Genomic DNA, 25,693 nt, shown 5'->3' on the forward strand with positions numbered 1-25,693 from the left:
GTCCACAAGCTGCTTTTCACGCTCTCTAAACATCACCCCCCCCCCCCCCTTTAAGGCCTCTTCACTCGTCCTTCATCTTTTGTTTCTGCTGCAAAGCCTCACATACCTGATGATACACACACAGACACACAGACACACACACACACACATATACACATACACACATATACACACACACATACACACATATACACATATACACACCTACACACACAGACACACATATACACACCTATACACACCTATACACACATATACACACATACACACACATACACACCTACACATTCATACACACATATACACACACAGACACACAGACACACATACAGACACACACACACAGACACACCTACACATACATACAGACACATATACACACACAGACATAGACACACACACAGACACACACACACAGACACAGACAGACACACACACACAGACACACACATACACACATATACACACACAGACATAGACACACACACACACACACACATACACACATATACACACACAGACATAGACAGACACACAGACACACAGACACACATTCACACATATACACAGACACACACACACATACACATCACATACATACACACATATACACACACAGACACACACACACAGACACACACACATTCTATATTATTTTATTTCATTTCAAGTTTTGTGTTCAAAAGAACTTTAATATATTAATATTATATTATTATTATATTTTAATATATTATTAGTGTTGATGAAAACATTTGTGAGCGACACTGTAGATATTTATATATATATAAATATATAAGATATTTTAAAATATATTTTGATCCTTTCATGAATTCCAGTTTAAATGAATTATATTATATTAATATAAATGAGTGATGATGTCATGTGGGAGCTTCAGAGCTGCTGATTGGTTCAAGTTTGGATCTTTAACGTAAACATTGATGAACTTTTCTACAGTAACTTAGACTCAGAATATATACTGTATTATATATTATATTATATATAAGTATTTCTCTGAGTATTCTGGTAAACTGCTGATCACTCCCAACAAACCAACGACATCACACTGAGTCACATGACCCTCACTTCCTCCTCCCTGTGGTGCTTCCTGTTTATAGGTCTCATCTCGTTTCACTACTTTATTAGAATGACGTCGTTTCTCCTCCGACTCGTTCACTTAGAGAATGAAGTCAGATTGTGCTTCTGATCTGGATCATAAAGACAAAGAGATGTGATTGTGAGGAGACACTTAAAGTCACATCATACACTGAATGCACCTGCTGTCTACACACACACACACTGTCAGACCTCAGGCTGTGTGTGTTTTCTCTTTGTGTGTGTGTTTGATTGATGAGTGTGTGTGTGTGTGTGTGTGTGTGTGTGTGTGTGTGTGTGTGTGTGTGTGTGTGTGTTAGAGCTCAGCTGGAAGTGTTTGTCCATCTCCCATCAGGAGCCTCATGCAATATTAATCACACACACACATGAATGAATGCATGGATGTATTGTCACATGAGGTCACACACACGCACACACACACATGTTTTACCAGCAGTGTGTTGTATCACAGATAAGATGATGCTGATAAAACACACACACAAACACACACACACTTTGTGGTTACCATGACAACCTGAACAGTTTATGATTCTGACTTGCTGTGACCTGTCAGCTGTGAACCAACAGAAAGTTGGAGACGTTGAGTGTCACCGATACAGCTGATCATCAGTGTTAATCTGGATGTCTTTGTGTTCATGTGGAGACCAGGAAGCATTTGTTACATTTCAGCCTCCAGTATGTTTCTACATTTAATGTTCATATTTAGCAGCTGCTTCCCATCATGCACAGGGGCACACATTGGGATTATTAAACTACCCACAGCAGCAGCTGATGGAGGAGAATCAAAGAGACAGATGAGCTGTGGGACTCCATCTCCATCCAGGATCTTATAAGAATTCAGAGACTTTCATCAGCAAAAATGTTACTGATATGGACAAGCCGCATGGCGTCCATGTTTGTTTTGGTACAAGAACATGTGATAGTTGGCATCCATGTTTGTTTTGGTACAAGAACACGTGATAGTTGGCGTCCATGTTTGTTTTGGTACAAGAACATGTGATAGTTGGCGTCCATGTTTGTTTTGGTACAAGAACATGTGATAGTTGGCGTCCATGTTTGTTTTGGTACAAGAACATGTGATAGTTGGCATCCATGTTTGTTTTGGTACAAGAACACGTGATAGTTGGCGTCGTCCATGTTTGTTTTGGTACAAGATCATGTGATAGTTGGCGTCCATGTTTGTTTTGGTACAAGAACATGTGATAGTTGCCGTCCATGTTTGTTTTGGTACAAGAACACGTGATAGTTGGCGTCGTCCATGTTTGTTTTGGTACAAGAACATGTGATAGTTGGCGTCCATGTTTGTTTTGGTACAAGAACGTGATAGTTGGCGTCCATGTTTGTTTTGGTACAAGAACACGTGACAGTGTTACGGTGTGATTTGTGGGGTCCTCACGGTACTTAATGTATTTTCTGGTGTATTTTCTGTTGATCCTTCTCTCTGATTGTCAAACACTAAAACGTTGTGACGTTGGATGGTTTTTGCAGCTTTCAGTTGTTGTACTCGTTTCAGCTTCACGTTTCAGCTTCACATGCAGTAACAGACAGTGTTTTATAGACGTAGACAGATTGAGGGGTGTGGTGTCCTTCAGATGAAACCATAAAATAGCAAATTACTACCCCTCCCCTCTCTCTTCCTCTCTCTTCCTCTCTCTCTCTTCCCCTCTCTCTCTTCCCCTCTCTCTCTCTAACTGCACGCCTCAAACCAGTGATTAAATATTAATGACTCTAACCCCACCCACATCTTTATCTGTGAATCTAAGCCCCGCCCCCTCTATTCTTGTTGGGACTCTCTCTCTCTGTGTCTGAATCTCTCTCTCTCTCTCTCGCACTCTCTCTCTCTCTCTGAGTCTGAATGTCTCTCGCCCTCTCTCTGACAGAACAATGTGTCGTTCACAATAATGGGATTACAGCCATCCAACTGGCTGCTCTCTCTCTCTCTCCTGTCATCCCCCCTCTCTGTCTCTCTCTCCATCTGTCTATCGGTAGTCATTCTTCCCCCCTCTCTCTCTCTCTCTCTCTCTCTCTCTCTCCCGGTGTTCAGGTTCTTTCAGTTCCTGCCGTCATTATTTTTTGGAATGAAAGAAAGACGGACTGTTTCCTGAATGAAGTAAGTGTCTCTCTCTCTCTGTGATGAGACTTTGATTGACAGCTGACTCTCCTTAATTGCGCTGTGATTGAATTAGCAGTAATGAGATTGGTGGTAGAGAGACATGTGAATAAGTTCTGCTGCTGCTTCTGAAATGTGAAACGTTCCTGTTCATCACTTCAGATGTTAAAGGTTCTGACAGATGTCTGTCTTTGAGAACATCTTGAACAAATATTACTAGTGATGTCATAAGACAAGAAAAGAAACGTTAAAAACCTAAAAGACATTTAGAGCAAAGGGCATCAATGAGGAATAGAGTCTGTTTGTCTGATCGTATGGAGGCACAGAGGAAGTAAAGCGTTCTTTATCTGAAGTTTTCTTTGGATACAAGATGTACTGAAATGATAACAAAGACAAAGTTTTCACTAATTGTCATCGGTTCTTCATCACTGATGAACATGTGAGCAGCTGGTTGAACTGTAATGATCGTTTGTATTTAAATCTAAAAGTATCGATGACAGAAAAGGAAATACTCAAATAAAGTACCTCAAATACTTAATAGCTCTAAATATCACCTTCATTGTATTATTTGATGTCTTTATGAGACGAGTGAGACAGAAAGAGGCTGATGACATTCTACTTGTTGGACATTGTGGTTATTAAATATTAATACAACATATGATAGTATTCTGTTATTTATCTGTTTAACCACTGAACCACTTAAAGACCATCAATGGATTCATTCTGTTAGTGACGGTTAGTTTGCTGTGGTGGATTTCTCTCTAATAAGATGACACATATTCAGTTATTGAACCATCAGAACCAGTTTGTGAGGAGGACTAGTGAGGAGGACCAGTGAGTTATACCAGTGAGGAGGACCAGTGAGTTATACCAGTGAGTTATACCAGTGAGGAGGACCAGTGAGTTATACCAGTGAGTTATACCAGTGAGGAGGACCAGTGAGTTATACCAGTGAGTTATACCAGTGAGTTATACCAGTGAGTTATACCAGTGAGGTGGACCAGTGAGGAGGACCAGTGAGGAGGACCAGTGAGTTATACCAGTGAGGAGGACCAGTGAGGAGGACCAGTGAGGAGGACCAGTGAGGTGGACCAGTGAGATATACCAGTGAGGAGGACCAGTGAGTTATACCAGTGAGTTATACCAGTGAGTTATACCAGTGAGGTGGACCAGTGAGGAGGACCAGTGAGTTATACCAGTGAGGAGGACCAGTGAGGTGGACCAGTGAGTTATACCAGTGAGGAGGACCAGTGAGTTATACCAGTGAGGTGGACCAGTGAGTTATACCAGTGAGTTATACCAGTGAGGTGGACCAGTGAGTTATACCAGTGAGTTATACCAGTGAGTTATACCAGTGAGGTGGACCAGTGAGGAGGACCAGTGAGGAGGACCAGTGAGGAGGACCAGTGAGGAGGACCAGTGAGGAGGACCAGTGAGTTATACCAGTGAGTTATACCAGTGAGTTATACCAGTGAGGTGGACCAGTGAGGAGGACCAGTGAGGAGGACCAGTGAGGAGGACCAGTGAGGAGGACCAGTGAGGAGGACCAGTGAGGTGGACCAGTGAGTTATACCAGTGAGGAGGACCAGTGAGTTATACCAGTGAGTTATACCAGTGAGTTATACCAGTGAGTTATACCAGTGAGGAGGACCAGTGAGGAGGACCAGTGAGGAGGACCAGTGAGTTATACCAGTGAGGAGGACCAGTGAGGAGGACCAGTGAGGAGGACCAGTGAGGAGGACCAGTGAGGAGGACCAGTGAGGAGGACCAGTGAGGTGGACCAGTGAGTTATACCAGTGAGGAGGACCAGTGAGTTATACCAGTGAGTTATACCAGTGAGGTGGACCAGTGAGGAGGACCAGTGAGGAGGACCAGTGAGTTATACCAGTGAGGAGGACCAGTGAGGAGGACCAGTGAGGTGGACCAGAGAGGAGGACCAGTGAGTTATACCAGTGAGTTATACCAGTGAGGAGGACCAGTGAGGAGGACCAGTGAGGAGGACCAGTGAGGTGGACCAGAGAGGAGGACCAGTGAGTTATACCAGTGAGTTATACCAGTGAGGTGGACCAGTGAGGAGGACCAGTGAGGAGGACCAGTGAGTTATACCAGTGAGGAGGACCAGTGAGGAGGACCAGTGAGTTATACCAGTGAGTTATACCAGTGAGGTGGACCAGTGTGGAGGACCAGTGAGTTATACCAGTGAGGAGGACCAGTGAGTTATACCAGTGAGTTATACCAGTGAGGAGGACCAGTGAGGAGGACCAGAGAGGTGGACCAGTGAGGTGAAGGGACAGAGGTTCCAAAGAAGAGGAAAGGGTGGAGAGGAGAAGGTCAGTAGCAGTATCAGGGGATAGGAGAGAGAAGGATTCAGAGTCAGGGAGAGCAGAGGTAACAGAAGAGGAAAGATCAGCCGGGGAGAGGGAGCAGAGATGACTACGGGTAGAAACCATGTGGGTAGGTGGATGAAGTACGGGGGGAGAGGAGAGGGAGTAAGACATGAAATAGTGGTCAGAGAGCTGGAGGGGAGTGACCCCCTCTGTTAGTACTGTACCCCCCCTCTATTAGTACTGTACCCCCCCTCTATTAGTACTGTACCCCCCCTCTATTAGTACTGTACCCCCCCTGTTAGTGCTGTACCCCCCTCTATTAGTACTGTACCCCCCCCCCCTCTGTTAGTACTGTACCCCCCCTCTATTAGTACTGTACCCCCCCTCTGTTAGTACTGTACCCCCCCCCCCCTCTATTAGTACTGTACCCCCCTCTATTAGTACTGTACCCCCCCTCTGTTAGTACTGTACCCCCCCTCTATTAGTACTGTACCCCCCCACCCCCCTCTGTTAGTACTGAACACGCCCCCCCCCTCTGTACTCTGTAGTTGTGTTTAATACAGTGAGTTGTGTTTATTATAGTGAGTTGTGTTTATTATAGTGAGTTGTGTTTATTACAGTGAGTTGTGTTTATTACAGTGAGTTGTGTTTAATGCAGTGAGTTGTGTTTATTATAGTGAGTTGTGTTTATTGCAGTGAGTTGTGTTTATTATAATGAGTTGTGTTTATTACAGTGAGTTGTGTTTAATACAGTGAGTTGTGTTTATTACAGTGAGTTGTGTTTATTATAGTGAGTTGTGTTTAATACAGTGAGTTGTGTTTATTATAGTGAGTTGTGTTTATTATAGTGAGTTGTGTTTATTACAGTGAGTTGTGTTTATTATAGTGAGTTGTGTTTAATACAGTGAGTTGTGTTTATTATAGTGAGTTGTGTTTATTACAGTGAGTTGTGTTTATTATAGTGAGTTGTGTTTATTACAGTGAGTTGTGTTTAATGCAGTGAGTTGTGTTTATTATAGTGAGTTGTGTTTATTGCAGTGAGTTGTGTTTAATACAGTGAGTTGTGTTTATTACAGTGAGTTGTGTTTATTATAGTGAGTTGTGTTTAATACAGTGAGTTGTGTTTATTATAGTGAGTTGTGTTTATTACAGTGAGTTGTGTTTATTATAGTGAGTTGTGTTTATTACAGTGAGTTGTGTTTAATGCAGTGAGTTGTGTTTATTATAGTGAGTTGTGTTTATTGCAGTGAGTTGTGTTTATTATAATGAGTTGTGTTTATTACAGTGAGTTGTGTTTAATACAGTGAGTTGTGTTTATTACAGTGAGTTGTGTTTATTATAGTGAGTTGTGTTTAATACAGTGAGTTGTGTTTATTATAGTGAGTTGTGTTTATTATAGTGAGTTGTGTTTATTACAGTGAGTTGTGTTTATTATAGTGAGTTGTGTTTAATACAGTGAGTTGTGTTTATTATAGTGAGTTGTGTTTATTACAGTGAGTTGTGTTTATTATAGTGAGTTGTGTTTAATACAGTGAGTTGTGTTTATTATAGTGAGTTGTGTTTATTATAGTGAGTTGTGTTTATTACAGTGAGTTGTGTTTATTATAGTGAGTTGTTTATTATAGTGAATTGTGTTTATTACAGTGAGTTGTGTTTAATACAGTGAGTTGTGTTTATTATAGTGAGTTGTGTTTAATACAGTGAGTTGTGTTTATTATAGTGAGTTGTGTTTAATACAGTGAGTTGTGTTTATTATAGTGAGTTGTGTTTATTACAGTGAGTTGTGTTTATTATAGTGAGTTGTGTTTATTACAGTGAGTTGTGTTTATTATAGTGAGTTGTGTTTATTACAGTGAGTTGTGTTTATTACAGTGAGTTGTGTTTAATACAGTGAGTTGTGTTTATTACAGTGAGTTGTGTTTAATACAGTGAGTTTGTTACTGTTTTAAACAATAAGGTGTGTTAACAGCTTGAGTGTCGATGTGAGGTGGAGGTGAACACATGTCTTGTGATCTTCTGCTGATCAAACCCACTCACACATACTCTGATAATTGAAGAGGAGGCTGCAGTGATAATATATTCGTACACACCCAGAAACACACACACACTCAGACAGATGTGTGTCTGAGGAGAAATGTGCGAACAAGCAGTGAGAGGTGATGGGCGGTAATGATATTGATGCTAATTCCTTCACTGTGTGTGTGTGTGTGTTTTGTAGTGTTTGAGTGTAGTTATTAATATTTAATGTTTGCAGTGATCAGTATTGAGTTTATGGAGGGTTTTCTCAGATCAGCCTGCTGCAGAGAACCCTGCAGTAGAATACAGTAGAAACTCTTACAGTAGAATACAGTAGAAACTCTGACAGTAGAATACGGTAAAATACATTAGAAACTCTGCCAGTAGAATACGGTAAAATACAGTAGAAACTCTGTCAGTAGAATATGGTAAAATACAGTAGAATACAGTAGAAAGTCTGACAGTAGAATATGGTAAAATACAGTAGAATACAGTAGAAAGTCTGACAGTAGAATACAGTAGAAAGTCTGACAGTAGAATACAGGAGAAACTCTGACAGTAGAATACATTAGAAACTCTGACACTAGAATACAGTAGAAACTCTGACTGTAGAATATGGTAAAATACAGTAGAAACTCTGACAGTAGAATACGGGAAAATTCAGTAGAATACAGTAGAAACTCTGACAGTAGAATACAGGAGAAACTCTGACAGTAGAATACAGGAGAATACAGGAGAAACTCACAGTAGAATACAGGAGAATACAGTAGAAACTCTGACAGTAGAATACAGGAGAAACTCTGACAGTAGAATACAGGAGAAACTCTGACAGTAGAATACAGTAGAACTGGTTCTGAACCTTTTGTAACTTAAGACTCACTTGTGACCGTCAGCTGTAATGACCAAAGAGATGTTTATGCTCACTCACCTTTGCTGAATCCAAAATGAATATATTCATATTTCTTCACCACAGGTTTGTCTCCAACATCACATTTTCCTCATAAAAACTGATCCATGTTGTTTGACTGCTTTAGAGAGAATATTCGCTAGCTAATGTTGTAAAACACGGTCGTCTTCTCATGATGATGTCATCATGGGCGTGCTGGTTTTCATTATGCTTTGCTTGAATTATTTGTATAATTTGTACAGATCTGAGGTCAGCTTGTGAAACTATTTTAATTAAGAAACCGGTGACAGTAAAACGAGTTCTACTTCTTTAGGTTACAACGTTCTTTTATTTGTCTTTGTCACAGGTTTACACACATTATAGATACGTATATATATTACATTATATTAGATAGATAGATCGACTTTATTTCAGACTCAGGGTCCATAGAGACAAATACATTAAAAAGACACAAACAATAAAAGCACGGAGGCCTAGCAATGCCTTACAAAGAGACAGCTGTACCAATGTCGCCACAGCTGGACTGGTAGCGTGTGGTACTAAACCTTATGTTGGTTAAAACAACTATGATCTCATTTTCAGAGTCATTCAGTCGACAGATGAATTTATACATGAGATTTCTTAAAACAGTTTGGAAAGTATTGACTCGTACAGCCACAAACATTTCACTAGCACTACTCCATCTCGGTCTCTTTAAAAGTATTCTCATGGCGTCATTGTAAGACTTGAAGTCTCTGGAAGCTCTTTTTTCTGTAGTTTGACCACAAGTGTGCAGTAGAGTGATGTACAATATGCTCTGAACAGAGACATCTTCACTCCATCTGTACACAGACCAAACCTGCGTGAGAGACTGTTTGCTTGTGCATACATCATACGACATTGCCTAGAAATATCTTTGTCATCGGTCATGTGTTCTGTTATAAAATGACCAAGATATTTGACTTCACCACAGACACCAAGATTATTGTCAGACAATTTGAAGTCAGGGAGGTTTAGACATTTGTCCTCTTTAGTTCGACAGATCAGGATAGCACTCTTACTGGCGTTGTATTTGATGTCATGTTCCACACCATACACAGTACGTATAGTGAGGAGCTGCTGAAGACCAGCGCTAGATGGACTAAAGATCACCAGATCATCTGCATACATGATGTGATTAACCAGAGTATTTCCAATCATGCACCCAGTATTACAGGCTTTCAGTTGCTTGGACAGATCATCAATATATAGATTAAACAGAATTGGGGACAAAATTCCCCCTTGTCGGACACCATTGCTATATTACATTACATGTTTAAATTAGAAGAAGAAGAAAAAAGAAACATATTTCTGACTTTGGTTTCGTGGGAATGAAGGTAGTGGTGGTAATATTATGGGAATATTCAAAACCAGCAGAACAGAAGTCCTGTGATCCTCCTGTCTGTCTCTCCAGACCTCAGCAGGTAGACAGGTTGTCTGCTGGGTTTATCTTCTTATGTCCTTTAGATCTTCTCACCAACATCACTGATGATCAGTTGATGGAACCAGTGATGTTCTGGTTTTAATCTGTAGAGCTCTCCTCTCCTGGACCCTGAACCTCTCGTGGTAGTTTGTGATGTTTCTGTTGCTCCTCTGATGAAGTAAACAAGAACTTCTTCAGTTTCCTTCATGAATGCAGATGTTGATGATGTTTCTTCTCCAGGATGGAGATGAGGACCACGTCAGGTTGTTGGTGATTCTCAGGACCTCAAATCTGTTCACTTGCTCCTCCTCATCTCTGTTGATGGACACAGATGTGTGTCTTCACCTCCTTGTTTCTAGAATCAACAGTCATCTCTTTAGTTTCACAGACGTTGAGCAGTTTGTTCTCTGAAGGTTGTTGATTTCCTCTCGATATAAAGTTTTATTGTCGTTAGTTTCATCTGAACACGTCAAACATAGTTCATATTTGGGGGAACAGTCGTGAACAGGAGGGAGTCGAACACATGGCCGTGAGGGGCTCCGGAGAGGAGGAGGTTCTGAAGTTCTGTTTGTGAGGAGGTCTAAGAAAGCGGCCGCGGAATGTTTTGAGTCAGTTTGATAAGAACGAGTTGAAAGCTGAACATTATTCACATAAAGTCTTTAGATAAAATGTTGCAATGCTTTAATGAAGATAAAGCAAATCAAAGTGCAGTTACTCGGTTCTAGATCAACGTGGTCCTCAATGAGTCCCTGGACTTTGTTGATCATCCTCTGATAGTAGAGACACTTCTATCCTTTAATTCTTTTGATGTTTCCCTCCTGCAGGCAGAGCTGAGCCTCTGCTGTTAATCTTCTGTTCTTCACTTATTATTCTGATCTTCTGTCCTGGATTCAACCGAACAGAATCTCTAATTCTTCTTATTCTGATCTGATCCTCCTGTCAAACATCTGTGTGTGTGTTTATATCTGCTGTCAACACAAGCAGCTTTAATCCAGATTAGAGACGGAGAGGCAGGAATAGCAGCTACAAGACAAATGGGCTCTAAAGGTTCTGTGTTCTAAACCCGACACACTGAGCAGAAAAGAGGAATTAACTCCATTCAGAACACAACGACCCAGAATCTAACAGAGAGTCCTGCTGCAGGAAACCGCTCCAAACGAGACAAAGAGACCTGCTGAGGACCAAGAAAAGTCTGTTATTGTGTCCCACATGAGTCCACATGAGTCCCACTGCTGGAGCTTCAGAGTGACTGCAGCTCTGATGTAGAAGGTCCATTAGGGACGTCTTTCATCAGACACTGGTATCCTGAATGGATCCTGTATCAGACCTTTATATGAGGTCTTCAAAACTCTAAAGTGAGTTCTCTCATAAAGGTCTTGTTGGGATCTATCAGGAGCGTGTTTGCTTATCAGCAAATATGAATAACTACATTATTAACATCAATAGAATTATTAATGTCGGTGAGATTATTAACCCCGGGGAAGACCCAGAACACGCTGGAGGGATTACATCTCCCAGCTGGCCTGGGAACGCCTCGGGATCCCCCAGAACGAGCTGGAACATGTTGCCGGTGAGAGGGAAGTCTGGGTCGGCCTGCTTGGCCTGTTGCCACCGCGACCTGACCCCGGATAAGCGGAGGAAAATGGATGGATGGATGGATGGAGATTATTACCGATTATTAATAATAACGGGGTTCCACCCTGAGATCAGAGACCAATAACCAGACTATAGACTAAGTCTCATAGTTAGTGTTCACTCACAGTGTGAACAGTCTGAGTGCTGTTACACATCCAGAGTGAACAGTGAAGGTTTGATATCAGCTGTTATCACAACACATGAACACATGAATCACACACAGCTGCTCTTTAGAGTAGAACAGAGTTTATTAACTTCTAATAATAATGATCAAATCAACTAATATCTAAAACTAACAACAACTATTATACAATTATGAGCACGCTGTCTAACATCAACAATCTGTGGGGGGGGGGGGGGCGAGAACCTCCCCAGACAATGGCGGATGTAGTCTATATGGCAGAAGATAGATAGGACTATCAAAAGTAGTGTCGTACAAACAAAACAAAAGAACCCTCAAAACCTGACATTGTTGGAAAGAGAATGTGTCCTCTTTCTCTGAAGAATGCGTTTTCTTCCTTCTGCAGGCAAGTTGTCCGCTTCGCTTCTTCAGGATCCAAAGACATCTATTGTTCGTCCAGCGAATGTAAACTATTCCTAGGTTTTCTGGTGCGTACCTCCACCTTTCATGCCAATCGAATGGCGTGGGACGGCCCAGAGCTGGAGGTGAGACAGAGTTTTATAGTTTCAGGGGCTACATCCCAAGTCTCTTACTTGTCATTTCCTCGCTCCTCGATCCTCGCTATAGTGTTCTATGCCGCCATATTAACGGCCGTCCCAAAGCTCTTATTTAGCTCTGAGGAGGGAGGAGGGAGGAGGGAGGAGGGATCTCTGAGGAGCCATGAGCGAGAACCCACCAGAACAGACTTCCAGGAAGTGTTTTAACAGCCGACACGCCCCCTCATTGTTCATCTGTCATGTGATTGGATGCTGCAGCCGATCGGACTGATGAGATTTTGTACAACATGTAAACAGTGAAGACGGATCGCAGAATAAACTCTAGTTCATATTTGATTAGGTTTGTGATTCACCATCTGGTTTAAATAAATGTTCATTGTAGTCTGAACAACAAAAGGACCACAAACAACTTTCTACATTTATTAGAAAGATTTGTGTTTTCATGATCTGATGTTTCCCTCAATAACTTTATTATGAATACAATTAAAGTCAGAGAGAGCTGGAGAGACGAAACACTTTTTACATCATTCTTGAGTGTTTGATGAGTTTTATCATTTAAGTTTAACCTGAAACATGGAGCCTAATAAAATAATGTCAGTATTCAAGAGAAACAATAATCATATTCTGGGTTATTTAATAATGACGCCACAGTCACAATTTCAAAACGTACAGACGCAAATAATTCATAAATAAGACGATCGCATTCCGCCGGTAGAAATGGATCCTGTGCTTATAAACAGAACACAGAACACAGTTTGTTAACAGACTACAGAGAGAAACACCTCTACAGTGGTGATTACTGTGTGTCTTTATTAGTTATTAGTAATATTAGTGTGGTGGAAAATTTCTAGGTTAATCGGGAGAAGAGAGTTTTTGTTCACAAATCAATAATGAAGTCATCAGAAGATTCAAAGTTGTCTTTGTCCGTTTATTCTCTTGCAAGAGGGAAGAGTGCACAACACGATACGTATTCAGCAGCATGTTGTAAAGACTTCGACTAACTGCAGGATTCACCACCGTTTTATACACGGAGAGGTCCTCTTTTGCAGATAAATCATACACAGGAGATGAGGGGCCCTCTGACACAGGTTAAAGGCTTCAGCTCATTATTTAGTTCCTGTCAGGTGTGTTCGCTGGGAACCAGTCACAGTTATCACGATTTACAACAAGTCCCTCTTTACTGCATAGTTTTGAACACACGTAAGTTTCAGGTTCACAACTCGGTCACGCAGAGGCCTTCAACATATTTTTCCCACTACATTAGTTACTGTTATTAAGTACAGTGATCATGTGAACAGACACAAACTTCTCAAAAGTCTCTCCAGCTGTTAAAGCCGACTGACAGCTGATCAGCTGTGATCAGCTGATCCTCCGTCATCAGAAACAGACGTCGCTTCACGTGACACAACTGAGGAAAGGACGTCTCATGTCTCTTAAAAGATATTTCCTCGTTCCTCTCTACTCGCATGGTTTCCTCCATGCATCCCTGGTGGGAGGGACTAAGACACAAGGAAAGGACCCAAGTGAGGGAAACGGGGATGCAGTTAAGAGACTTGGGATGAACCCTTAGAGACTTGAGATGTACCCTTAGAGACTTGAGATGTACCCTTAGAGACTTGGGATGTACCCTTAGAGACTTGGGATGAACCCAGGGACAGCAGGGCTGCAGCACAGGAAGCCCTGTGGAGTCTGTGGCTCAGGTCCAGTGAGACCTCAGAGTTGAGTTTGGATGAAAATTCACACGTAGGTGAAACTTAACGTCTCAACGAGCTTGGTGTGAATTTATCTCAAATCAGGCTGTTGACTATCCTGCAGGCCCATATAGTCTTTCTGGATTCTGCTGTAAATGTTGGATCCAACATGAAAGAGGAACATGTGGTTCCTTTAAACCTGTAGAGCTGGAAGTGAAGCAGGACCTCATGTGGTCCCGACTTTCAGACTTTTCAGTTTGATCCAAATCATAATTACAGGTGTGAAACCTCCCTGGACCAGACAGGACCAAACAGGACCAGTTGGTCTCGGTCCGGATCACTCTGAAACATGGTTTAGTTTGTTTCTAGTTTCAAAACATTTTTTGGAATGTGGTTCAAATTTTTGGACGAATTACAGGAAGTTCTAGAAGAAGAAGAACAAAAAGAGGTGGTAGCTCATGAGGACTGGATTCATACGGAGATCTGGATCACGTTCAGGAACACCTGAACCTCATCGAACCACAACCAATAATATCTTCAACATGCCACGCCCCTTCGTCTCCATGGCAACCACGACAATGACAGAGGATGAGGTGTTTGTGTTTAAATGGCTCATTGTGTCACCACGGCAACAAATTGACTTCCTGTTGGGATGATGATGATGATGATGATGAAGGTGTGTGTACAGTCAGCTCTGTGACTCACAAACCGAAAAATGCCCTTTTGGGAAATTACAATTTTATTTTCTGACAACTGTGACACACACACACATTACATCACAGCGGGACTGTGTGTGTGTGTGTGTCACAGTTGTCACTTTCCCTCGTCCCTATCCTCATGTCTCTGAGCGGCGAAAAATATTCATGAGCTCACCAGGGGAGTGTGTGTGTGTGTGCGTGTGTGAATAATAATAAAGCAGAACAAACGACAAAATAATCCTGAAGCAGGAAAAAAGACAAAGAAGGAAAAACAAAGACATAACTGAGTCACATGGAAGTACCGCATGTAGTACTGAGTACTTCTAAAAGATACTACCGCATGTAGTACTGAGTACTTCTAAAAGATATTACCGCATGTAGTTCTGAGTACTTATAAAAGATATTACCGCATGTTGTACTGAGTACTTATAAAAGATATTACCGCATGTAGTACTGAGTACTTATAATGATATTATTCAGTCTAGTACTGAGTACCTCTACTGAGTAATCATAGTATTGTGTGTTGTACTTGGTACTTATAAATTAGTACTTTGTTAACTACTGAGTACTTCTAATAGATAGGACACTGTTCAGTACTTAGTATGTCCAATAGATAGTACTGTGTTCGTGATCTAACCTCATGTCATGTCATGACCTCATGATCTCATATTAATGCATGACCTCATGTTATCTCATGACCTCATGATCTCATGTCATCTCATGACCTCATGATCTCATGTCATCTCATGACCGCATGTTATCTCATGACCTCATGTTATCTCATGACCTCTTGATCTCATGACCTCATGTTATCTCATTACCTCTTGATCTCATGACCTCATGACTTTATGTTATCTCATGACCTCATGTTATCTCATGACCTCTTAATCTCATGACCTCATGTTATCTCATGACCTCATGACCTCTTGATCTCATGACCTCATGAGCTCATGTTATCTCATGACCTCATGTCATCTCATGACTTCATGTTATCTCATGACCTCATGTTATCTCATAACCTCATGTTAACTCATGACTTCATGTTATCTCATGACCTCATGTTATCTCATGACCTCATGATCTCATGTCATCTCATGACTTCATGTTATCTCATGACCTCATGTTATCTCATGACCTCATGTTATCTCATGACCTCATGACTTCATGTTATCTCATGACCTCATGTTATCTCATGACCTCATGTTATCTCATGACTTCATGTTATCTCATGACCTCATGTTAACTCATGACTTCATGTTATCTCATGACCTCATGTTATCTCATGACCTCATGACTTCATGTTATCTCATGACCTCATGTTAACTCATGACTTCATGCTGTATGTCATCTCTCTCTGTCTTCATCGTGTCCTGTGATGTGCTACTTCAGTAGATTAGAACCAGCGGCTCTCTAGACATTCCCACTGTGATATCGGTGTAAACTATTTTTTCAACAAAACAACCAATCAGGAACATTGATAATGAACACTGACCACGCCCACATCTGCTGTGTGCAGGTCAGTTAGTTGGAGAACGACTCTGAGAGAAAGTAGGACACAGTAAGGTAGAGTCCCTGAGAGAAGAGGAAGAAACGAACAAAGAGAAGACATTTAACTGCACACACACACACTCACATTCTCGCACACACACACACATTCTCTCTCACACACACACACACACACACACACACACACACTCACAGCTGTATGTGTGTGTGTTGGAGTCTTTGGTGTCTTTGAAGAGTCAGCAGCAAACCACAGAGATAATATGGGGGTGGAGGTGTGTGAGTGTGTGTGTGTGTGTGTGTGCGTGCGCCTGAGGTGAGGCAGCCTATAATCATCACCTCGACGTGTTGAAAGCAGCCTGTTAATTTACATACAGAGAGGAAGGGTGGGGTGGGGTGGGTTGTGGGGGGGCAGGGTTTGAAGCACAAACTGCTGCATTTAACAAAGTAAACTGCTGAATGTTCAACAAAAACGCACCAAATAACGCAGATTGATCAGCATCACTAAGCTTCAAACGTTTTGTTCCCCAGTTTATCTTGTCTCAGTGACGGCGTGTCAACAGATGCTACACACATACCGTCTTTTTAATAATAAAGTTTGGTCTTCACAGGAAGGTTCTAGGGGTTATAGAGGATGTTACAATGGTCCTGGAGGAGGTTCAAGCGGTCTAGACGATGTTACAATGGTCCTGGAGGAGGTTCAAGAGGTCTAGAGGATGTTACAATGGTCCTGGAGGAGGTTCAAGTGGTCTAGAGGATGTTACAATGGTCCTGGAGGAGGTTCAAGTGGTCTACAGGATGTTACAATGGTCCTGGAGGAGGTTCAAGCGGTCTAGAGGATGTTACAATGGTCCTGGAGGAGGTTCAAGCGGTCTAGAGGATGTTACAATGGTCCTGGAGGAGGTTCAAGAGGTCTAGAGGATGTTACAATGGTCCTGGAGGAGGTTCAAGCGGTCTAGAGGATGTTACAATGGTCCTGGAGGAGGTTCAAGAGGTCTAGAGGATGTTACAGGGCCAGTTCACACCACTTCCACTAAGTCTATCGTCTCCATAGCAACGACTTTCTGTACTTGGCTTATCAGGCTTTTTTTGCAGCTGATATTATTTGTAGCGTCTTAAAATGTGAATGATGGTGATGATACTTGCTCCAGTTTTATTTCCAGTGATGAAAGAAAGAAAACATAAAAACTGAGAGGGCTGAGAATGTGGAGGCTGGAGACAGAGATCTCCCCTCACAGCACCTCCTCTTGTAACTGACCACCTGACTCTACTACGACCTGATTGGCTGCTGAAACAGGTTACGACCCTTGCTTTCTAAAACCAGCCTCAGCCTCTCTAGTCTGGACTGGGCTTAATGGGGTCTGCTCCACTTCCATGTTTCCTTCAGAGGATACCGGAGGTCTTTGACAATGTTCCAGGTTGCTGAGGGGTTTCTAGTGATCCTTGGTTATCGTGGTCCTTGAGGAGGTACCAGAAGACCAAGTAGGTTCTAGAGGTTTTGGAGGTGGTTTCACTGGTTCATGAGAAGGTTTTAAAAGGTCTTGAAGGTCTCCGAAGAGATATGAATGTTGTATGGATGTTAGTTAAAGTCCTGATGGTCAGGTGTTACCTTGCATAATAGCTCCTCCCATCAGGGTATGAGCTGGTTCAACCAGGACCAGTTCCAAACGCTGGTGTGTGGCCGGATCTCCTGTCATGTGCAGTCGGATCTCCTGTCATGTACAGTCGGGTCTATTCTCTTATTTCTACAGTGTTTGATGAATAAATGGCGTCTCATGCAACTGCAACGTGTCAACAGCAGCCATTTCTACCGAGAGGGTTTTGGCAACAGACGGGTCTTTGGACACCCTCTCATGAAGAGGTTCTTGCAGGGAGTCAGGAGACCAGTGATGAAGAGGTTCTTGCAGGGAGTCAGGAGGCCAGTGATGCAGGCCTCCTCCTCCCCACAGAGGGAACTCCCTTTGAGCCTCTGGAGCCTCTCTGAAGAAGCTCTGCTGCTCGCACTGACCTCGATGTAGAGAGTCTGTGAACCAGCCGCCCTGTCAGACCAACTCAGGGGGGCTCCAAAGAACTTAAGTAGTTCTTCCTGTCTGTCTGGAACAACACAGAGCTGCTGGTCTTATGGGTTTTTGTGTTTGTGTGCTCTTTGATGGACAAGGGAAGCTGGTGTGCAGGATGTCTACTGCTTGTCTTTTGACCCCTGCAGGGTTGGGCGTGCTCAGAGGTTATTAAGAAGTATGTGAACCTAGCCAGTCAGGAGCAGTGTGGTCCATCTGCCCCACTGTATCCAAACAGTCCAGTCGGAGGCGGAGCCTGTGAGTTTGAACCAAATTAAAGATATTGTAATCCCAGTTCTATGAACACAGGTGGAGCCTAACCCAAACCCACCAAGAGGCCTCGCCTCTACTACGTAAAGAGAGTGTAGGATAGACTCCTGTGCCCTTAGAACCTTGGTTACAATATTGTAACCTAAGATTCAGCTTTTACTTTCAGACAGACAGACAGACAGAGTTCAGCAGATCAAACATGAATTTATTTTCTCTCTCCGAGTCTTTTTCCTCATTTTTGAGATTAACACTTCATCGCCTCCAGCTCTCTTTACACCCTCCCCCCCGTCCTTCTTCTGTCCTTCTCAGATTCTCTTTCTTCCAACTTTAAACTAATTTTACTTTCTGACAACCTACAGCTGTCTGTCTGTCTGTCTGCCTGTCTGTTCAGCTCTATGAATTACAGATGAACCTCTAGCTCTCCATCAGGCTGAAGGAGGAAGTTATTACCATGGAGACACACTGACTCTGTGTGTGTGTTTGTGTGTGCGTGCGCCTTTGTGTGTGCATGTGTGTGTCCTGAGGCCTCTCTGGGTGTTTCCCAGCATGCACTGGGGCGAGTTAGACAGAGAGTTTCTGAACCGACACACAGCAAGAGGGAGGGATGGTTGAGCGAGCACGAGTTAATCAGGAGAGAGAGAGATGAATAGCGTTTTGTATCAGAGGAACATGCAGAGTTTTATTCAGTTCACTGTTCTCTGTCTGTTACCAACAAACAACAACAACAACCTGAATCAACACTCTGATTATTGATCACAAAGAGCCTCAGGTTTTACAGAGTAAACTCTTTTCTGCTCTGTGAGGCTCTTTGGTATCACATTAAATCACAGTGTGGGCATGAAAAATATATCTCATATCATATATGAGATATATGAGGTATATGAGATATATCTGATATATGAGGTATATCAGATATATGAAATATATCAGATATGAGGTATATGAGATATATCTGATATATGAGATATATCTGATATATGAGGTATATGAGATATATCTGATATATGAGATATATCTGATATATGAGGTATATCAGATATATGAGGTATATCAGATATATGAGGTATATCAGATATATGAGGTATATGAGATATATCAGATATGAGGTATATCAGATATATCTGATATATGAGATATATCTGATATATGAGGTATATGAGATATATCTATGTGAGATATATCTGATATGAGGTATATCAGATATATGAGGTATATGAGATATATCTGATATATGAGGTATATCAGGTATATGAGATATATCAGATATATGAGATATATCTGATATATGAGGTATATGAGGTATATGAGATATATCTGATATATGAGATATATCTGATATGAGGTATATCAGATATATGAGGTATATGAGATATATCTGATATATGAGGTATATGAGATATATGAGATATATGAGGTATATGAGATATATCTGATATATGAGGTATATCAGGTATATGAGATATATCAGATATATGAGATATATCTGATATATGAGATATATCTGATATATGAGGTATATCAGATATATGAGGTATATGAGGTATGATATTTAACTTTGATTCAATTCAAGAGCCTTGATCAATAATCTGAGAATACTCCTAAAACAAAAAGGGTTTCTGAGTCTCGGTGGTTTCTGGTTGAAAGGAGTATATTTAAAGAAAATACGAGTTTGAGTCTGAAGCTGATCAGGAGAGTCTAAACCACTTCCTCCTGGGGTTCATCCTCTGGGAGACTTAAGTAAAACCAGTTAGACACCAGTTTAAACTAGTTAGACACCGGTTTAAACCAGTTTAAACAGTTAGACACCAGTTAGACACCAGTTTAAAACAGTTAGACACCAGTTTAAACAGTTAGACACCAGTTAGACACCAGTTTAAAACAGTTAGACACCAGTTTAAACAGTTAGACACTAGTGTAAACCAGTTAGTCAGGATCAGGAGAGTCTGAACCACCTCCTCCTGGGGGTTCATCCTCTGGGAGACTTAAGTAAAACCAGTTAGACACTAGTTTAAAACAGTTAGACACCAGTTTAAACTGGCATATATATATATATATATATATATATATATATATATATGTATACTGTATATTATATATGGTTCACCTGCTCAGGTGTGTTGACAGGTGAATCAGATCAGTTTCTGCTTCTGTTTCTCTGAGAAGAATACACGTTTGAAGATGTCTTTTGTCTTTTGGAATGTTGAACAAAACAAAACGTTTGAATGAATAACTCCTCCGCGAATCGCCACCTTAACGTGGTGGAGGAGTTTGAGTGGCTCAGTGATCCTGGGAGCTATGTTGTCCGGGGCAGTAGCCCCTGGTAGGGTCTCCCAAGGCAAACAGGTCTCAGGGGAGAGCCCAGAATAAGAGCGGTTCAAAATGACCCTAAGCAGCCCACGATCTTCAGCCACCTCACGCGGACCAGGGAAACCGGGGCACCCTCCCAGAGCCAGACCCAGGCTCGTCGGCGAGCGTCTGGTGGCCGGGCCTTCGCCCAAGGGGCCCGGTCGGGCTCAGCCCGAAGAAACGACATGGAGCAGCCACCCTGTGTACCCACCACCCGCAGGGACAAGCATCGGGGTCGGGTGCAATGCAGACCGGGCGGCAGGTCAGGCGGGAGGCCTGGGCGAGCTGATCACCGGCAGTATAGACTAGCTCTAGGGACGTGGAACGTAACCTTGCTAGTGGGGAAAGAGCCAGAGCTGGTGCAGGAGGTGGAGCGATACCAGCTAGATATAGTTGGACTCACCTCCACACACACCGCTGGCTCTGGAACCAAGCTCCTGGAGAGGGGTTGGACTTTGTCCTTTTCCGGAGTTGCCCAGGGTGAGAGGCGCCGGGCGGGAGTGGGGATACTCACGAGCCCCCGGCTGAGCGCCGCTGTGTTGGAGTTCTCCCCGGAGAACGAGAGGGTCGCCTCCATGCGCCTACGGGTTGCAGAGAGCAAGGCTCTGACTGTGGTTTGTGCTTATGCACCAAACAGCAGTTCGGAGTATCCGGCCTTCTTGGAGTCAGTGGGAGGGGTCCTGGAAAGGGCGCCTCCTGCCGACTCCATAGTTCTCCTGGGGGACTTCAACGCTCACGTGGGCAATGACGGAGAAACCTGGCGGGGGTGATTGGGAGGAACGGCTTGCCCGATCTGAACCCGAGTGGTGTCTCGTTATTGGACTTCTGTGCTAGCCACGGTTTGGCCATAACGAACACCATGTTCGAACATAAGGTGGCTCATAAGTGTACCTGGTACCAGAACACCTTAGGCCGGAGATCAATGATCGACTTTGTAATCGTATCACCTGATCTGCGGCCGTATGTCTTGGACACTCGGGTGAAGAGAGGAGCAGAGCTGTCAACTGATCACCACCTGGTGGTGAGTTGGATCAGATGGCAGGGGAACCGGTTGGAAAGACCCGGCAAGCCCAAATGTATAGTGAGAGTGAACTGGGAACGTCTGCCGGAGGACCCTGTCAGGGAGGTCTTTAACTCCCACCTCCGGAAGAACTTCTCACACATCCCGAGGGAGGTTGGGGACACGGAATCCGAATGGACCATGTTCAAAGCCTCTATTGTGGACGCAGCCGCTAGGAGCTGTGGCCGGAAGGTTATCGGTGCCTGTCGTGGCGGCAACCCGAGAACCCGGTGGTGGACACCGGAGGTGAGGAAAGCCGTCAAGCTGAAGAAGGAGACCTTCAAGGCTGGTTGGCCCAGGGGTCTCCTGAAGCAGCTGAGAGGTTCCCGGCAGGCCAGAAGGGCTGCAGCTTCGGTGGTCACGGATGCTAAAATTCGGGCATGGGAGGAGGGATTATATCGCCCAGCTGGCCTGGGAACACCTCGGGATCCCCCAGAATGAGCTGGAACATGTTGCCGGGGAGAGGGAAGTCTGGGTCAGCCTGCTTGGCCTGCTGCCACCGCGACCCGACCCCGGATAAGAGGAGGAAAATGGATGGATGGATGGATGAATGAATAAATTAACTTTATATATATATCTGATGCTGTTTTAATACACCTGCTGCTCTGCTGAGTTTAACATCTCTCTCTTTCTCTCACCTGTTACAGGTAAAGAGGAGCAGCCATGTTGGCCTCCTCCATCCCCCCATCACTCCTCCTTCTCCTCCTCCTCCCCCCCCCCTCCCTCCCACCCTGCCGATGTCATTGTGACCCCAGACCCCGTGGTGTGGTGGGTGGAGGAGCATGGAGCCCCCCTCTCTCACCTGGTGCTGGAGGCGGGGCATCTCTATGTGGGCGGAGTCGACCACCTGTACCAGCTGACCTCTGACCTGGAGGTGATGTCACACGTGAGGACCGGCCCTCACCTGGACTCCCCCGACTGCCTCCCCCCCATCGTCCCACAGGAATGCTCCTCGGCCACGCCCACTCACAACCATAACAAACTGCTGCTGGTGGAGGCGGGGCAGGGGGCGGGGCCTGGGAGCCTGATCGTCTGTGGTTCACTCTTTCAAGGGATCTGTGATAAAAGGTAACTCAGTTTACATGATGTCGTCAGTTTGAAGCTGTTCCTCACACTGTCCAGGTGTTAGTACCTGTGTGACCTGTTACTCTGTCCAGGTTTTAGGATATAGGACCTTGATGAGAGAGTGCGGTCGCTTTACTGCTTGCTCTTGCCTCTGCTTGCATTTTCTTGCTTCAATTTGCCAGATATATCACATATATCACTCTTCAACGTTTGCGTGAAGACAAATCCAGAAAGTTGTCGAGCTATTTGGGTTGTTAGCTAATGCTAACTAGCAGCTAAGCTAAAGCTAAGTAGCAGCAAGATGCCTCCCTTCTCCACGGACGACTACCACAAACTCCTGCAGAAGATTGCAGTCTTGGAAACAAAAATCCACTGACTAGAAGTGAACGTGGAGGTAGATGGACTGTGTGGGAATGATACCACTTTACCATGGACTCAAAACACTGGACAAACACAAGCTAAGACGCAGCTAACTAGCACCTACCAAGAAACAGGAGGAGAGAGCAGATAATGAATCTTCAAATGGTAGTCCTCCCTGGAACTCTCTCGGTGCAAAGCCGAAAAGGAAATCCTACCCTCAGGATGTAGGAGGACTAACAGGCATAGCCCAGTGCCCTGAGGTTTGTGATGCGACTGGCTGGCCTGCACTAGCACACAGGCAGAACTCCTCCTCAACCCCTGCACTCAGACGGACAAAGCCAAGGACAGCTGAGAAAAGTAAAACCTGCAAAAAACCTCCACAACACCCAAGCCTCCAACTTCAAAACAGATTTGCTCCATTGTCGCAGGATCCTAAATCTCCATCTGATGACCTGGATAAGCAGCTATCTCCTCAAAGCAGAGTAAGAGCTGAGAGTAAATGTGAGAGTAAAAGGCCACAGGTAAAGCTAATGACTGGGCCTGAGACTCTGATTGTTGGTGACTATGCTGTAAAAGATGTCAGAACACTGTGCAGCAAGAATACCAAAACACTCTGCTTTCTGAAAGATATGGTCTCTAACATCGTGGCTGACCATCCCACAGTGAAGAACATCATGGTGCATACAGGAAGCTGTGATACTGTGAAACAACAGTCTGAAGTTGTGAAGCAAGACTTTATTGATCTGTTAAACACAGTCAGCTCTGTCAAGGCTGAGGTGTTTATCAGTGGTCCTCTTCCACCAGTCAGAGGAGGAGATGAAGGATTCAGCAGGCTGTCTGCACTGAACGATGGCTGTCAACTGCATGTACTGACCATTCAGTACATTTTATCAACAAGTTCTACCTTTTCTGGGAGCGCAGACATCTTTTTAAGGCACATGGAGTTTGCCTGAACAAGTCAGTTTACCTGTTTACCTCTAAACCTATTTTTCTTCCTGCTTCATCCGTCTGTTCCTATTGCCAAGGACAAGAGGAGACTAAACAATAGGTAACCACACAGCATCGCCATGGAGACCTTACGGGAAGGATGCCCCGCCTAAGGAGATCTTATTTGCTACCGTCGAATACCGACGGTAGCAAACCGTCGGTAGCAGCAGCTACCTGTCAGTGACAGGTAGCTGCTGAGCTCCAATCCACCTGCCATGCAATCTATTTGACTCCTTTCTTACTGACAAAATTGATCAAATTAGAGAAGCAGTGAGTGCCTCCACACCAACCACAGGATGTGTGTTGTCCCATCTCTGAATAACATCCATTCAAACATCATGACACAATTTCATTCAATCGACCGTAGAAGCCTAGAAGACATGATACAACATCTGAAGTCATCCTCCTGCTGCTCGGATATTCTACCAACACACTTCTTATTAAATATTTCAAACTGCACGACCACTGATCTCTTACACATTGTAAACACATCCCTTCTCTCAGGTGTCTTCCCACAAGCCCTAAAAACCTGCAGTTATTAAACCGCTCCTAAAGAAGGCTAGTTTAGACTCCGCAACAATGAACAATGACAGAACAATATCAAACCTCCCATTGTTAAGTAAGATAATTCTTAAGCGTTCTTGGCCGTAAATAACTGCTTTGATTTCTTCAGTCAGGCTTTCGACAGCACCACAGCACTGAAACTGCTCTTGTTCAGGTTCTCAACGACATCCACTTAAACACAGACAATGGCAGAAGTTCAGTCTTAGTATTACTGGATCTCAGTGCTGCATTCGACACGGTCGACCATGACATACTCCTAGAAAGACTAAACATCTGGGTGGGACTCTCTGGCACAGCACTCAACTGGTTTGAATCCTACTTGAAGGACCGAGAATACTTTGTGTCTGTAGCTAATTACACATCAGAGCTGACTAAAATGACGTGGTGTTCCCCAAGGTTCAATACTGGGGCCTCTTCTGTTCAACATCTACATGCTTCCACTAGCTCAGATTATGGAAAACAACAAAGTGTGTTATCATAATGATGCAGACGACACACAAATCTACATAACTATATCACCAGGGGACTATAATCCCATACAAGGGCTGGGTAACTGCATTGAACAAATCAACAACTGGATGTGCCAGAATTGTCTTCAATTCAACAAAGATAAAACAGAAGTAATTGTTTTTGGTACCAAGGACGAACGATTGAAAGTCAGCGCTCAGCTTCAATCACTGATGTGAAAAACCACAAACAGCCAGAAATCTGTGTGTAGTTCTGGATTCAGACCTCAACCTGAACAGCCTCATCAAGACTATTACAAAATCAGCCTCCTATCACCTGAAGAATATATCAAGGATTAGAGGACTTATGTCTCAACAGGTAAAACTTGTCCACGCATTCATCTTCAGTAGACTGGACT

The 25,693-nt window shown here is 43.4% G+C and overlaps 1 protein-coding gene across 1 annotated transcript in view; it reads left to right on the forward strand.

Moving 5' to 3' along the window:
• plxnb3 (plexin B3) overlaps nt 1–25,693 on the forward strand; it is an 89,193-nt gene that overhangs the window by 16,926 nt on the left and 46,574 nt on the right. Inside the window, exon 3 of the mRNA XM_076076335.1 lies at nt 22,500–22,920. Within this exon, the coding sequence (XP_075932450.1) occupies nt 22,500–22,920 (421 nt within the window). The remainder of the gene's footprint in view (nt 1–22,499; nt 22,921–25,693) is intronic.

The sequence above is a fragment of the Anarhichas minor genome, unplaced genomic scaffold, assembly GCF_050575085.1.
Source record: "Anarhichas minor isolate MPS153535 unplaced genomic scaffold, ASM5057508v1 ptg000056l, whole genome shotgun sequence".
Classification (NCBI taxonomy): Eukaryota; Metazoa; Chordata; class Actinopteri; order Perciformes; family Anarhichadidae; genus Anarhichas; species Anarhichas minor.